General features: G+C 55.8%; 1 protein-coding gene across 12 annotated transcripts in view; it reads left to right on the plus strand.

Annotated features, from left to right (window-relative positions):
- MYO18A (myosin XVIIIA) overlaps positions 1-14,785 on the plus strand; it is a 105,171-nt gene that overhangs the window by 48,469 nt on the left and 41,917 nt on the right. For 3 of the 12 annotated variants that reach the window (XM_017855112.1, XM_017855107.1, XM_017855108.1), the window contains exons 3-14: positions 918-977; positions 3,746-4,438; positions 6,303-6,377; positions 7,573-7,608; positions 10,029-10,116; positions 10,322-10,428; positions 10,551-10,727; positions 11,057-11,270; positions 11,502-11,644; positions 12,816-12,916; positions 13,797-13,860; positions 14,051-14,195. In XM_017855112.1, the coding sequence (XP_017710601.1) occupies positions 918-977; positions 3,746-4,438; positions 6,303-6,377; positions 7,573-7,608; positions 10,029-10,116; positions 10,322-10,428; positions 10,551-10,727; positions 11,057-11,270; positions 11,502-11,644; positions 12,816-12,916; positions 13,797-13,860; positions 14,051-14,195 (1,903 nt within the window). Of the gene's footprint in view, positions 1-917; positions 978-3,745; positions 4,439-6,302; positions 6,378-7,572; positions 7,609-10,028; positions 10,117-10,321; positions 10,429-10,550; positions 10,728-11,056; positions 11,271-11,501; positions 11,645-12,815; positions 12,917-13,796; positions 13,861-14,050; positions 14,196-14,457; positions 14,479-14,785 lie in introns of all 12 variants that reach the window. The other 9 variants (XM_017855117.1, XM_017855119.1, XM_017855111.1 and 6 more) reach the window with 6 other exon arrangements.

Consider the following 14,785-nt stretch of genomic DNA (forward strand, 5'->3'; position numbering starts at 1 on the left):
ATACGGGTGAGGGGAAAGGAGAAGGCTCTTTTAAACTTGAGGCCTGGGTCTGTTGTGAGCCAGTTTCTGAACTGAAAGAACCTTCAGAGCTTCCACATCATCTGCCCCTTTTCCAGATGTGTGATGGTATCTGCTGTTTCCACGACTCCACTCCTCCCCTCTGACTCAGGCCAGCCAGCTTCTGGGCTCCAGCACAAACCCCTGGCCACAGTGTCCGGAGCTTAGGCATCTTTCCTTCCTCCATACCCCGCCCCTAGCTTCAGGGTTCCCTCCCTCGGCTGCATGGTTGGCAGTTTTGTGAGTCTGAGGTTAAGAAAATATCTGGCCTCCTGAATCTCTGCCTCTGCCCAACTCCCTGCCTCCAGCAAGAGCTCAGCTGAGCTTGGGGAATTGTGCAGGATCAAGAAGCAAGTCAGAGCCAGCCCGATAGGGGCCAACCTTCACTCTACTCTAAAAGCTGCTGGCCCACAGGTACCCATACTGGGTTACTTTTACCTCCTCTGTCACTAGATCAGGGGCTTTTTGTTCAAACCACTTCTTGCCTGAGCTGGGGATGACTCTTGTAGTTTGGATGAGTTACATTAGCTGGATCTTCCTATCTGCCATGTAACCAAAGCCATGATGGCGCCGTGGGTGGACCTCTTTAGCCCCCAAAGTGGGCAAAGTGGCTGGTCGCTGAGGGCAAGGGTACTTGGCTTTTGCCCCCACAGACTCTTCATTCTTGAAGTCATCACTGAATAGTTCTGATTCTAGGATAGGATAACTCTTGCCCAGGTCCCCTAGCCTTGGTATTCCTAAAGACCCAGGAGCTCCACCTCTTAGGGAGAGGGAGGCCCCTTCAATGTTCTCTCCCTGTGCTTTTAGTGCTGGGTCTCCCAGCCTTGACCTGCCAGTGACTTCTTCATCTGCTCCCTCAGGTTAAAGAGGAGGACAAAACTCTGCCAAAGCCTGGCTCTCCTGGCAAGGAGGAAGGGGCTGTAAGTGTATCCCTGAGTTCTCCGAGATGTGCATGCGTGTGTGTGCGTGCGTGTGTGCATGTGTGTGTGCACACACGTGTGTGTGTGCATGTGTGTGTTTGCCCCTGCACCCACTAGCCCTGGACTAGCCTGTGAGACAGCTCCGTGGAGTAGGTGAGGATTGCAGGGGACCCCTTCCTGTGTGGCTCAGCTGGAGAGAACTCTAGTAAAGGGGAAGAAAGTATGGTGTGTGTGATGCCAGCCTCAGGTGTGTGAAGGAGATAGCCAGGGTGCTTTGGGGACCTCCCTTAACCTCGTCCCTAATCCCCTTAAGTTGCCTCCCTTTGCTTCTGGTGTCCTGAACCCTTTGGGCCTGGAGAGGCTTCGGTGGGCAAACACTTAGGTCAGGGAGCGTCAAATGAGAGCTCAGCTGTTGGGATTCTTCAGCCTGCTCTGGGTGGCACAAGGCAAGGGCGTGGAGGGACTTGACTGCAGTCGCTGCTGTCTCTTCCAAGACCCTGTCAGCTGCTTGGTGCAGGTGACCTGGAGGCAGGCTCCAGCTACCCACTGCCTCCAGCCCCAGTGCATTGGGATAGAGACCCTGAATAAACCTGGACTTGCCTAAAGCAAGAGAGGAGAATCGGTTTCTGAATAGCCAAGTCCAGAGATGTGTAGTTAGGAGAGGGCAGCTGGTGGCACAGGGGGCAGGAGTGCCCAGGGCTCTGGGGCAGAGCTGGATCACAACACAGATCCTTCCTTCATTACCCCAGATGGTGCCTGTCCTGGCTCCCCGTACTTCCTTGGACAATTTGATTAGTCAGGCACTGTGGCTTCCACCTGATCTGCAAACAATCCTGGAAAGCCAGCCTGTGATTTGAAAGGGATGTGCGTGTGTGAGGGAGAGGCCTCAGAGTTGCCCAGAATTTATTTTATTTTTTTGCAAAAACTACATGTAAAGTGCTTGGAAGAGTGCCATGGCCCATAGTAAGTACATAGTAAGTACTATCATCATCATTGTCATCACCATTGTCATCATTTTCTTTTTTTTTTTTTTTTTGAGACAGGGTCTTACTCTGTCACCCAGGCTGAAATGCAGTGGTGCCATCTCAGCTCACTGCAACCTCTGCCTCCCAGGCTCAAGCTATCCTCCCACCTCAGCCTCCTGAGTAGTGTAGCTGGGACTATAGGCCCACACCATCAAGCCTGGATAATTTTTGTATTTTTTGTAGAAACAGTTTCACCATGTTGCCCAGGCTGGTGTTGAACTCCTGAGCTCAAGCAATCTCCCTGCCTTGGCCTCCAAAAGTGCTAGGATTACAGGCGTGAGCCACCACACCTGGCCCATCGTCATCATCTTAATGATGGAAGGGGGATGGGAGAAAAGCCAGAAGAGGGAGGGGAGGAGTGTAGGATCCAGTGGCTAGGGCCACTGGCCAACTCTGCAGTGCCCTGGCATGCCACTGATCACTCTTGGCCTAAGAGGTTGAGGAAGAGGCACCTTCAAGCTTTTACTCTCTCTATCCCTTCAGCAGAGCCAACCTGTAACCAGGGCCTAGATTAAGGCCCTTGGCTCAGCTCTGCGCAAAAGGTGGAGCAACTTCTTGTGGCATCCAGAGGCAGCAGCTCCCAGGTGTGCTTACTATGAGCATCTTCCTGCATCCAAGCAAGCATGGGCAGGTGGGCCTTCACAGAGCCCAGTGCCCATATGTGTTCTAGAACCAAGATCATTGTTTTGGGCAACAAGAACTCAAGCACAGCTCAGCTGGTGACAGAGCTCTGCCTGGCCAACAAGGAGACCCCCGGTTGCCCTTACTCCCCCCAGGCAATGGGGCTGGCTTTATGGGAAACTGTCCTGCTGTTAGCCAGCCTGGCCTTCCAGTGGCAGTCCCTTGGGACCCAGACAGTTAGCACCGGTGTGTGAGGGAAGGGTGGGCATACCAGCTAGAGTATACCAGTCCGCTCCAGGGCAGAATGGAGCTGAGGCTGCTTGAGTGCTTAACCCTTTGTGGGCTATACACACACTCTGGGAGCTAGGGGGTCTCCAAACCCTTGAGAGGTTTGCCGGAGGAAAACTGCAAAGAGACTGCAGAAAGCAGGCTAAACTGGAAGCTTCCTGGGCCCATGCTGGGCTCCGCAGCGCTTGAGAATATAGTTGAAGGGCAGACAGTGGCCACAGACGAGGGATACTGCGAGGAGGAGGCTTGGCATGTCTTGGGGCCAGGAAGAGCTCTTTGATCATTTTTTCCTTCAGGATGGGCAGGCTTTTGGTCTGACTGCCCAGCAAACAGGTGATGGAAGGACCGAGGACCACAAAGGCAGGAAGCCCTGGAGTTAGGCCTGGGATTGGTGGTGGGAATGGAGGTGGTACTTGGCTGTTTGACGTCTCCATGCTCCATCTCTGCTGCGTCTGAGCTGTGAGGCAGTGGGCTCGCCTAGATTGGGACTTGGTTGCTGCCCTAACACAAAGCCAGTAACCCCAGAGCGCCTCACAGGCCTCTGGGCACTGTGCCAGCATCTCACAGGTCCATGCTGAGCCTGGGGTGGACAGCAGGTGACAGTAGTACCTGATCGTGCTTTGTAGAAAAGAAGCCAGACTCTTAGCTGCAATTGTCCTATCTGGAAGATGGAAAGTGGGCTTCCTGGGGTAGCCTCCTGGAGCCATGTGTTGCTTTGGATGAATGGGAGATCTGTTCCAGGGCATGAGGTCACACCTTCTTACTCCCTCTGCATGGGATGGGCAGGGCTGCAGGGGGTGATGCTAACGTCTACCTGTGTTTGTATGACTGTAGCTAGAGGGCAGCTCAAAGGAAGGCAACGGCCCATCTAGGAGTCCTCAGCCTCCCACCAGCCCGATACCCCCAGAGACTTCCCAGAGAGCCAAGAGCCCTGCACCCACACTCGCCATGAATGGCCTGGGAGCTGCCACAGCAGAAGGCCCAAGCGAAGAGGTCCAGGGCCTGTCCCGGAAGCGGGTGGCAAATGCAGTGAGGAAGGTGGTGAGTAAGGTGCTGCCCAGCGAGGAGCTTGGGAATGCCAAGGAGCCCCCAGGCAGAGGAGTCAAGTCTCCTGAGCACCCGACTCGAAGCAAGAGGGGAGAAAAGGCAGCTTCTAGTCCCAAGCCGCCACCCCCTCCTCCGCCTCCCCCTGCTCTGCCTAAGCCTGAAGCGAAGAAGGAGGCAGCCAAGGATGAGCTCTCCCTAGGCCTGCGGAGCCTGATGTCTCGGGGCAGGGGCAAGGAGCACAAGGCCCGCGGCAAGCAGTCTCCTGGGAAGGGGGAGAAGCCCGCCAGCCAGAAGCCAGGCTCCCCAGACTGGGTGGACTCCCCAGAGAAAGCAGGATCCCCAGCCAAGCCTGAAACCCCAAAGAAGCAGCGCTCCCCAGCCCCACTGGAAGAGCTGGCGGGCCCAGGCTCCGCTGGCCCGAAGTCAGACCTCACTGGAGAGCAGCAGTCCAAGTCACCAGTCCCTGGTGTGAAGCAGGAGGTACAAGAGTGTGTCACTAACCACTCCTGCCCCTCACCACCATCGCTTAAGGGCCAGACACCCTCACAACTGGCTTCCCCAAGCCACCTCAATGAACCCCGCATGACCAAGAGGCTGGGCCTAGGGTCATGTGCTGACAGCAGGGGCTGCACGGCTTTCCCTAACCCAATGCGGACCCCGCAGTTGCCTGGGCTCTGGCCTGGCAGCTGGGATGGAAACTGCTAACCAGCATGCTGCTGGCCTTGCCATGGAAGTCAGGGCCTGGTCCCCAGCTACACGGCGCCAGCTTGAGGCCCCAGACCCAAAGCCGAGGATCAGAGTCTCAGCAGATAGTTCCGGGCGGAAAGATGTTTTCTCAAGTCTGGGGTCTGGGCTTGCATTCCCAGCCACTCATCCCCTGGGACCTCAGCAAAGTCCCATCTCAGACTTCCCCTGTTGAGTGGGGATAGTACGGGTCCAAAAGTTCTTCTCTGATACCCTGGGTGTGGAAGTATTTGGGAAATTAGTAATCTTTGTATTTTAGTGCCATACAGTATACATAATGAGCAACAACGCATAACAAACATTAATTATTTCCCAAGCAAAATCTATGAATATTCACACAACAGGGGCATAGAGGATAAACTGCCAGGTTTTGCCGCCAAAATAGTTAAGAAAAATGTTTTCTTTAGGGGGCTTTTGGGATTTTGGAATTGCAAATAAGGGATAATAAGGGTTTTAAGTAACCAGAAGATCAGAAATGATACAGATAATGCTCCAAGCTGGTCCCTGGCATGGTGGGTGCTCCATAAATGGTAGCATTGATAGTGGTGCTAGTAACAGTTGTTATTGATGCGCTCACTGCCGTCACTGCCTCCTTTAGGCCTGACCAGCATGACCCTCTGGCAGCAGGACTCGAGGAGCCCTGAGCTTGAATGGCGGATGGGTATAGTGGGCCCCTTGGGGTATAGGACAACCCTGTCTTCCCAGAAAGTGTTCTCTGGGTGGGGCAGGAGGCTGAGAAGCAGGAGGGAGGGTCAGTCCAGCCTCTTTCCCTTGGCAAGTGTTGCCTTCTTGGCTGGCCTCTGAGTTGGGGACAGTTCTCTTCAAGTTTCCCTTTTGTGGATCCTGCTGAGGCCTCCCAGGGTGTGGGGGAGGAGCATCAAGTTTTGCCACTACTTCCCTGTGCTCTTGCAGGCTCCTTCTGGCTGGAAGGAGAGGAGTCTGGAGGGTGTGGGGGAACAGCCTGAGAGGCCTTGAGGCCCTCCCTGACTGCTAACTCCTGGGACCTGGGGAGCCTTGTTGTTCCCCATTCTTCCTGGGCATTGCAGCACTTAGAGAAAAGCCAGCCGCTGCTTTTCCCACCCGCCTGGCCCAGTCTGTGAATTGGGGAAGTGCCTGTTCCTGCTCACAGGGAGGAGCTGGCATGGGCATTTTGGGCAGGGTGCAGGCAGAACTGTCAGTCACTCTGGAGAGCCCATAAGCAGGTGGGGAGTGTCGTGGTCCTGTTCCCGGGCGGCTGCCCTCCCCTCGGACTCCCTGTCCCTCCTCCTCTCTCACAAGGGAGGAGTTGGGAGCTGAGACATACCCTGACCTGGAGTTTAGCCACCTGTCACCTGGGCCTGGGACAGGGTCCAGAGGGCAAGTGGGATAATAGGGCCATTTGGTGCTCAAGATAGGCAGGTGGGAAGAAATAACCCCAGAACTCCCAGGCACCTGTTCTTTTTTTCTGATCTGATAGTTTAAAAACTCAGATTGCCGCGGGGCTTGCTCCCTGACCTTGCTCCCCTTCCCTGGTGGGTCCCAGTGGCTTCCTGGGCTGGGAGCTCTGCATGCTGCGGCCTCGCCGTTTCTGGGCTGGGACTAATAGTGGTTTAACCTTTAGGCAGGAGCTGCCAAGGTCCAGCTGACCCCCGTGGAAGAGGCTCACCAGCGGCTGGAGAGGATCTTCACAGCTTCTGTAATGCCCCTCTTGTGTGTGGGTCCCAGTCCCTGGCCGCCCTCTTCCTGAGGCTGGCGGCAGGACCCTGTGTGTGTCTGTAGGCGCGCTGACCATGAAGGTGGCTCCGTGGCGGCCTGTGGGCCCTCATGTTGGGCCCTCGAAGAAATGAGAGAACTGCTCTGGGGAGAGTGGTTCCTCCAGAGAGCCCAAAGCGCTGTGCATGTGGGAAGGCACCCCTCCTCGCTCAGGGCCCAGTCCCTTTCTCTGGCCACGTTGTCCTACCTCTAGGACATGTGTTGGTGGCAGGGCCTGGCGGGTGGTAAGGAAGGGTGCTGTCACTATTTTTGGTGCCCTGGCTCTCCAGACCCAGGTGGGGCCTGTTAACTCCTTGCCCATTTCTAACAGGTAACATCCAAGTTCTGGTTGACTCACCTTCCTCCCCAGAAAGGCTTTTCAGGGCTTTAAGTAACCAGAGAGGTCAAGGCTGGCCACAGGGTTTGCCCACGGTACCTTGGCTCTTGGGCAGCTGTCAAGTGGTTCCCAGGTTGGATCTAGATGGGGTCGGTGTGCCTGGCTGGCAGAGGTGGGAGTGCTGTAGGGTGCGTCGGAGTTGAGGAAGAGATTTTAGACTGGAAGCTGCTGGGAGCTGTGTTCTATGAGAGGTGCAGGGCGACAGCTCTGAATGCAGCCCTTGGCCTGGGGAGTGGCACCCTTGGGCTGTGTTAGAAAGCAAGGAACAGCTCTGTGCTGGTGGCCACAGCGGAGCTAGGCTGAGAAATGCTCTGGAGATAAAAGGCAGGAGGCTGGCAGGGGGCCCAGGCCTTGGGTGTGGTGAGGTGGCCTGGCCTGGTAGACACACAGAAGAGGGAGCCTGATTCAGAACAGACTGGATGGCCAGCCCAGGAGAGACTGTGGCCAGAGGCAGAGTGGCAGACTCCTGCCCAGGCCACTGGGAATGACTTAGAGGAGCATCTCCTCTGAGAGGCCTGGTGGTCACTAGTGTCTCTTCACCTTCCTGGCCTCTCCTTGACTGGGTGCAGTTCACCTGCTCAGGCCAGGTCCTGGCACCAAACTCCCCCACCTTCACTCCGAGCCTTGGACAACCAGGGAGTGCCGGCCCACTTGACTCAGGAGTGCTTGCTAAAGGGGACGTGCCAGTGGTCTGCTTGTCTTCACCCTTCTTCTCTCTCTCTCCTTTGCTTGCTGTCGGTAGCTGGACTCTGAGGCCGCCTCTCGTGCCCACAGCCAGGTAGGGTGCTCTCCCCCCACTCAGGAGCCCTCCGCTCCCTCCGGTGACCACCCAGCGCCCCCGGCCTACACCTGGGCTGGCGTCTGTGCTCGGGCCTCCTGCTGGAGTGTAAGGCCTCTTTCCCCTCCAGGCTCCCACCCTGTGTCTGGGAGGATCCCAGCGGGAGGTAGTACCAGGAGCTTGAGATGGTACAGCTCTGTGTCAAGCCCCTGGGGAGTATCTAGACCGAATGTCACCCTTCAAGTCGGGCCCATGTGGCATGTGGTTCTCAGCCACTGGAGCCCAAGGGGGATCTGGTTGACTTCTAGGTGTTTCAACTCTGCTCTCTCTGGAGAGAGAAAGCTGAAAAGGCGGAATCCCTGCCTTCTTCCCACCCCATGCCTGAACATGAGACATTCTCTGTCTCCACCTCCTGGCCAATGTGAGAAACCCATTTTCAGATGCACTTTAAAGGAGTTAGTTACAGGCTATAATGTCACCTTCTTCATCAGTCCCCAAATACCTGGTGCCTATTCAACACAAAGGTCTCCCCTGTCTTATGTGATTTGGAAAAAAAAAAAAAATTACAACATTGTAATGATTTTTATAAAGTTATAGTTCTTCAAATATAAAGAACTAGCCTTTTTAATGTCCTCACTTAACACACCAAAATGTTGCCAGCCGTGTGGTGATCCTCCTATTCAAAGAGTTATTTCATGGGTCCATGAAACCCAGAGATCTGGGAGCCACTGGTGCAGCCCAGCCCTCCTGCTCCAATCTGGGGAAGGGCCATCCAGCACTGGAGGGATCTGCTAAAGCCAGAAGCCAACCTGGGAGGAGAGCACACATCTCCTTTTCTTTCAACTCTAAGAAATATAACAAAGAACATACTTTTTTTTTTTTTTTTTTTTTTTGGATTCAATCTGAAGATTCAATTTTATTCAACAACTTACTGACATGAGAGACTCAAGTTTTAAAAATACATATATCATATTATTACTGGTCTATTACACTGTATTATTCACCTTATTTCAACTTTTTTGTATATCTGTTTTCCCCTTAAATTCCCTGCTATTTTTTATTTATTTATTTATTATTATTATTTTTTATGATACTTTAAGTTCTAGGGTACATGTGGATAACGTGCAGGTTTGTTACATATGTATGCTTGTGCCATGTTGGTGTGCTGCACCCACAAAGAACATACTTCTTATGTTTCCTTATCTTTTCCTGATTTCTCACTCAGGGGGTCAGGACCCAGGCAGTGTCCATGCCTGGGCCTCAGGTGTCAGGCTGATTGTGCCTCACAGCTGGGACCCTCTGAGAGTGTAGGGGCTTGGACTCACCCGGGGGTGGGTCCATGCTACTGGGGTGCCCATCCCTCACCTGGGGCACAGGATGACCTTGCTGTCATTTCACCCACACACAAGAGGAGCCCGTTGGGCCCTAGGATTCCTTCATTCTGTTTCCCCAGGGGCTCCGCCAGACACCGTTTCTTCGGCCAGTTCGAGTGCTCCTTAGCAAGGTGCGAGGTTTGGACAGCCCACACGCCTTATGCAGCCTACCTATGAATTGCTTATTTCTGAGTTGGTGACCTCCTGAGGCCTCTGGGGGCTCCCAGCCCCTTTACACCACTCCTGTGTCCATCTGTATAAGGTGCAAGCCTCTCCCTGTGTTTGACAGAGCAGGGCTGCCCCTACCCCCATATCTCTGGCCGCACTGCCTCGTGCCTTTGTGTGGCATTAGCATGTCCACTAGGTCTGTGTGACAGGGGTCTTTGCTGATGGTAGCATGAAGAAGGAGCAGGGAGGCTGGTGTGTGCACCTGGGTACTGTCCCCCGGCCCAGGTAGAGCAACCACTGGAGGGGAGGGCCAGGGCTGAGGCCAGGGCTCCGAGCCCACCTATCCTTCTGTACTGCGAAGTCCGGGCAACTCCCTACTGAGATCTGAGGACATGCCCTCTCCCAGCTTGGCAAAGGAGGCCCTATCATTTGGATGAAGGGAGAAGCTGGGCATGGAAGATCCTAGTAGCTGTGGCCAGGGTCTAGGGCCTTGGACTCAGGACACTGATCTCCCGGGCTTTGCAGGGTGAAGGGGTAGAGGGTGGCTGAGGGAGAACCTGGTGATTTGCTTTCCGGGGGTCTGCTCTCTCCTGGGCACAAGCTCCCTGTGTCCCTGTCTTGCCAGACCCTCATTGATGGTATGGTCCCTAGCCTTTGTGTCCTGTCCTCAGGGCTCCTCAGAGCCACCCCTGCCTCCTGGCTTCCCCACCCTCTTCCCCGGACACCTCTGATGTCCCTGTGTTCTGTGTCTGTCACCTAACTCATTCCTTGCCCAGTGGCTTGTCTTGAAGCCTGTGATCTCACTTGTCTCCCCTCTCCTGCTGTCCTTGTCCCTGTCTTCTATAGCAGGGCCTGTTTATTCTTCCCTCTCGCTGACAGGCGAAGACAGAAGAGCAGATTGCAGCGGAGGAGGCCTGGAATGAGACGGAGAAGGTGTGGCTGGTCCATAGGGACGGCTTCTCACTGGGTGAGTCTTGGAGTGTCCAGGGGCACGTGTCAGGACTCTCTGGTCTCAGGGCTGGGCAGCAAATGTGCCTTCTGCGTCTGGTGAGGGCTGAGCAGTGAGCGAGAGGCTGGGGATGCAGTGGGGAGGAGGGCAGGACCAAGAAGTTCACACGTGGAGTAGCAGAGGCTTCCCTGGCCCCTCCCAGCTGCCTGTCCCTCCCCTGCAGCCAGTCAACTCAAATCCGAGGAGCTCAGCTTGCCTGAGGGGAAGGTGCGCGTGAAGCTGGACCACGATGGGGCCATCCTGGATGTGGACGAGGATGACGTGGAGAAGGTGAGCAGGGGGCTGGGTTGGGGGAGGAGGCTCAGGAGTGCCCTGGGCAGGGCAGGCCTATCCTCTGGCAGCAGAGATGGGCTCTGCTGCTCCAGTGCCCACCCACCTGTCCTCCCACACAGGCTAATGCTCCCTCCTGCGACCGTCTGGAGGATCTGGCCTCACTGGTGTACCTCAATGAGTCCAGTGTTCTGCACACCTTGCGCCAGCGCTATGGCGCTAGCCTGCTGCACACGTATGCTGGCCCCAGCCTGCTGGTTCTTGGCCCCCGTGGGGCCCCTGCTGTGTACTCCGAGAAGGTGCGGCACCCTCAAGGCTACCCTGCAGACTCCTGGCCCCACCCCCTGCCCTGGCTCTCTGCCCTTCCCCTGTGGAATCCCACTGGGCTCCTATCCACTCTCACAGTTGACCTTGGGAAGAGGAGTCATTTCAAGAGATGGGGGACAGGACCTCCCCACAACCTTTGATGGAGTCCAGGACTTAGCTTCTGCATTTCCATGCATGGCCTTGGAATCCCTGAGCACTACAGGAGGGAAAATCCAGAAAGATGTGGACCTTAGGGGTGAGGGATGTCTTAATGGGATCAGCTAAGAGCCAACCCCTTCTCTCCCTTGCTCTCCTGCCCAAGGTGATGCACATGTTCAAGGGGTGTCGGCGGGAGGACATGGCACCCCACATCTATGCCGTGGCCCAGACTGCATACAGGGCGATGCTGATGAGCCGTCAGGACCAGTCGATCATCCTCCTGGGTAGTAGTGGCAGTGGCAAGACCACCAGCTGCCAGCATCTGGTGCAGTACCTGGCCACCATCGCGGGCATCAGCGGGAACAAGGTGTTTTCTGGTGAGGCAAGAACAACGGAGAAAACTCAAAGTGGGGAGGGGAGGGGAGTGAGGAGAGAGCACCCTCTTAAGTGCCAGCTCTTTTTCTCCCTGGCCTTTCCATCTCCCCGAAACCCCTCTGTCCATGGGCAGTTCTGTGAATGACCCCAAGCCTTCATACCTCTGGAGCTCCTAGCTGGGGGATGAGCTGCCCCTGGCTTTCCTGATGTCCCCTTGGGCCTGTATTCTGCAGTGGAGAAGTGGCAGGCTCTGTACACCCTCCTGGAAGCCTTTGGGAACAGCCCCACCATCATGAACGGCAATGCCACCCGCTTTTCCCAGATCCTCTCCCTGGACTTTGACCAAGCTGGCCAGGTGGCCTCAGCCTCCATTCAGGTGAGAGTGCTGCCCAGGACTCGGGGTGGTAGGAGATGGGCCACATGATTTCATGACCTAGAAATTAGGCTGTCTCCCATGCCTCATTTTCCTGGGATTCTACCCCAACAAAATTGACCCAGGCACAGGCAGGCTTGCCCTTTGCTACCCGGAGGCATCACCTTCTGCCCTCAGGGCCTCCTGCCCTGGATGGGGCCCGGTCCAGCTTTCTGCCCAGTTCGCTTCACTCTCCCAACCCTGGGGTTGTCCTCACTCTGCTGCTGGGCCTCAGCCTCACACCCATTTTCTGAGATTCATGCTTGGGGCTTCTCTCGGGCCGATTTCACCTAGCAGAGGACCGGCTTATCAGTAAAGTAAGGCCCAGCCAAGGCTGATTCTTTCCTGTGCTAAATACCTCACCACAGGCTCCCATTTCCAGAAGGCAGGCACCTGGGGGCTGGGCAGCGTGGCAGGGCCCCTTTGGGAGCTGGGCCTGTCTTCTTCCACCTCATTCTGGTTTCTGTCCCCAGTTTGATCCTAGAGGGATCTGGTATCTGATTGAGCACCTTGGGAATGAGATGCAGCTGCTTAATTGAGCCAGATGTGGTAGTGCACGCCTGTAGTCCCAGCTACTTGGGAGACTGAAATGGGAGGGTCACTTGAGCCTGGAAAGTTAAGGCTGCAGCAAGCTGTGATTGTGCCACTGCACTCCAGCCTGGGCAACAGAGCAAGACCCTATCTTAAAAAAAAAAAAATTAAAAAACAAGATGCAGGTTGGGTGCAGTGGCTCACGCCTGTAATCCCAGCACTTTGGGAGGCTGAGGTGGGTGGATCACCTGAGGTCAGGAGTTCAAGACCAGCCTGGCCAACATGGTGAAACCCCATCTCTACTAAAAATACAAAAATCAGTTGGGTGTGGTCGTGCATACTGTAATCCCAGCTACTCAGGAGGCCAAGGCAGGAGAATCGCTTGAACCCAGGAGGCGGAGGTTGCAGTGAGCCAAGATCACTTCACTTCGCTGCAGCCTGGGTGACAGAGTGAGGCTCCATCTCAAATCTAAAAAAAAAAAAAAATGCAGCTGCTTGTTCCCCAGGGCCTAAAGGACCATGAGTTTGATTCCTTCTGATGTGGGGTGGGAAAAACTTGATCTGGCACTACCCTGCTTACCCACGCCTCCGTGCTGTGCCACAGACAATGCTTCTGGAGAAGCTTCGTGTGGCTCGGCGCCCAGCCAGTGAGGCCACATTCAACGTCTTCTACTACCTGCTGGCCTGTGGGGATGGCACCCTCAGGTGAGATGGGTCAGAGGGTACACAAGGGTGTGTGAGCTCCAGCCCACTGACTGGGCTCCTGGACCTTGATTGCATCCAGGATTAAAGCCACTTGATCACGTCCTGCACTGTTTGGTCATTGCATGTCTGCTATGTGGTAGGCTCTGAGCTAGGCCCCAGGGACGGTGACATGGATGAGATGTAGTCCCTGCCTATCAGGAACTCCCTGGTCCTGGGTACTGGGGCCTGGCTATGTGGGAGGGGAACAGTCAGCCCTTCAGTGTTTCCAGGGCCTAGCTAGGATCTCCATTACCCATGAAGCCACTTCTGGAAAGCAAAGCACACTGAGGTTCTGGTGGCTGGGGACTTGCCTACCATCGCATGACTGGTAGGGGTATTTGAGTCCACACTGGGGCCAAAAGCCCATGCCTCTTCCAGTGGCCTCCAGACTAGCCCTTCCTGCCCCGTGTTGGCTGCCTCTGCCACGCTCTTCCCTTCAGACCTTCAGACTTGCTGTGTGTTCACTGAAAAGAGAGAAATGATGAGGCTGAGCCAGCAACCCCAGGCCATTGTCCTCTTTAGCCCTTCTTGTAACTGAGGGCATGGTCTCTGCCTTGGCTGGACTCACCCTTCAGTCAGGTTCCCTGCTCCCTTCTGGGGGCCTGGCTGCATCCTCTTACCAGGGCATGTCTGGTGGCCTGTACTCAGGAGAATGGTGCCCTGACCAGGCATCCAGGCCAGTTAGGAAAGCAGTGGCAGCTGCCTGCCAGTCGGGGATGATGGGAGGATGGGCAGACAGAACTTGGAGTCTGGAAGCTGAGTCTGTCTGTCTCCACCCTGGGGGGAAATGGCCTTGGCATGGGGACCAAGTGCCGTGCTGACGCCTTATTTGTACCCCTAGGACAGAGCTCCACCTCAGCCACTTGGCAGAGAACAATGTGTTTGGGATTGTGCCACTGGCCAAGGTGAGGGGTCTGTGGGGTCTGGGTTGGCAGCCCTGGGCCTTGGGGGGTAGGAAAAGCCTCCATGGGTCCCGTGGGAATAATGGGAGCCCAGCTCCAGCTGCTGGCTCTACCCAAGCCTTGTCCTGAGGGCCCAGCTTCTCATGGGGGTGTGCTGGGAGGAACAGCCCTTTGAAGTCGTCTATCTCCACAGCCTGAGGAAAAGCAGAAGGCAGCTCAGCAGTTTAGTAAGCTGCAGGCGGCCATGAAGGTGCTGGGCATCTCCCTTGATGAACAGAAGGCCTGCTGGCTCATTCTGGCTGCCATCTACCACCTGGGGGCTGCGGGAGCCACCAAAGGTAACCTGCAGTGGGTCCCAGTAGGCTGGCCTGTCCCCTGGGAGATCTCTTAGGGGCCCTGCCCACTCCCAGTTTATTCTTGCCCAGCACAGACTCAGCCATTCTGAGACACCCCTCTTTTGCTTGTGCCTCTTCTCAGCCCCCCGGGGGGCACTGTGAGGAAGCATGGAGGGCTGGGGGTTCAGAGGCTGATGGACGAGAAGGACACTAAGGCAGGGCAGCCCCGCTGGAATAACTCTCCTTCTTGTTCCCTTCCTGACAGAGGCCCCCGAGGAGCAAGCGGGTAACTGACCTTGGCCCCGCCCTGGGGTGTAGGGGCCGCCGTGCCCTGTCTTGGTGCTTGCCCAGGACTTTCTGGGGGCTGGGCTTGTTCTATTGCTGCGGAGAGGACTGGTCTGGGGAGAAGCCCCGGGATTGAGAATGAAAGGGGAGCCTGCAGGCTGTGGGGTGTCTTGGAGTCCCACGAGTAGCTGCTTCTCCTGCGGGTTTTGGATCTGAATCCTGGAACCTCTCAGGATGCCCACCATGGGGTGGGGTAGGGTGGGCTTGCTTCCTGGGGCCTCCCGAGACCAGTTTTCCCCAGTCCTCTT

This window comes from Rhinopithecus bieti, unplaced genomic scaffold (genome assembly GCF_001698545.2).
Source record: "Rhinopithecus bieti isolate Rb0 unplaced genomic scaffold, ASM169854v2 scaffold_38691, whole genome shotgun sequence".
NCBI lineage: Eukaryota > Metazoa > Chordata > Mammalia > Primates > Cercopithecidae > Rhinopithecus > Rhinopithecus bieti.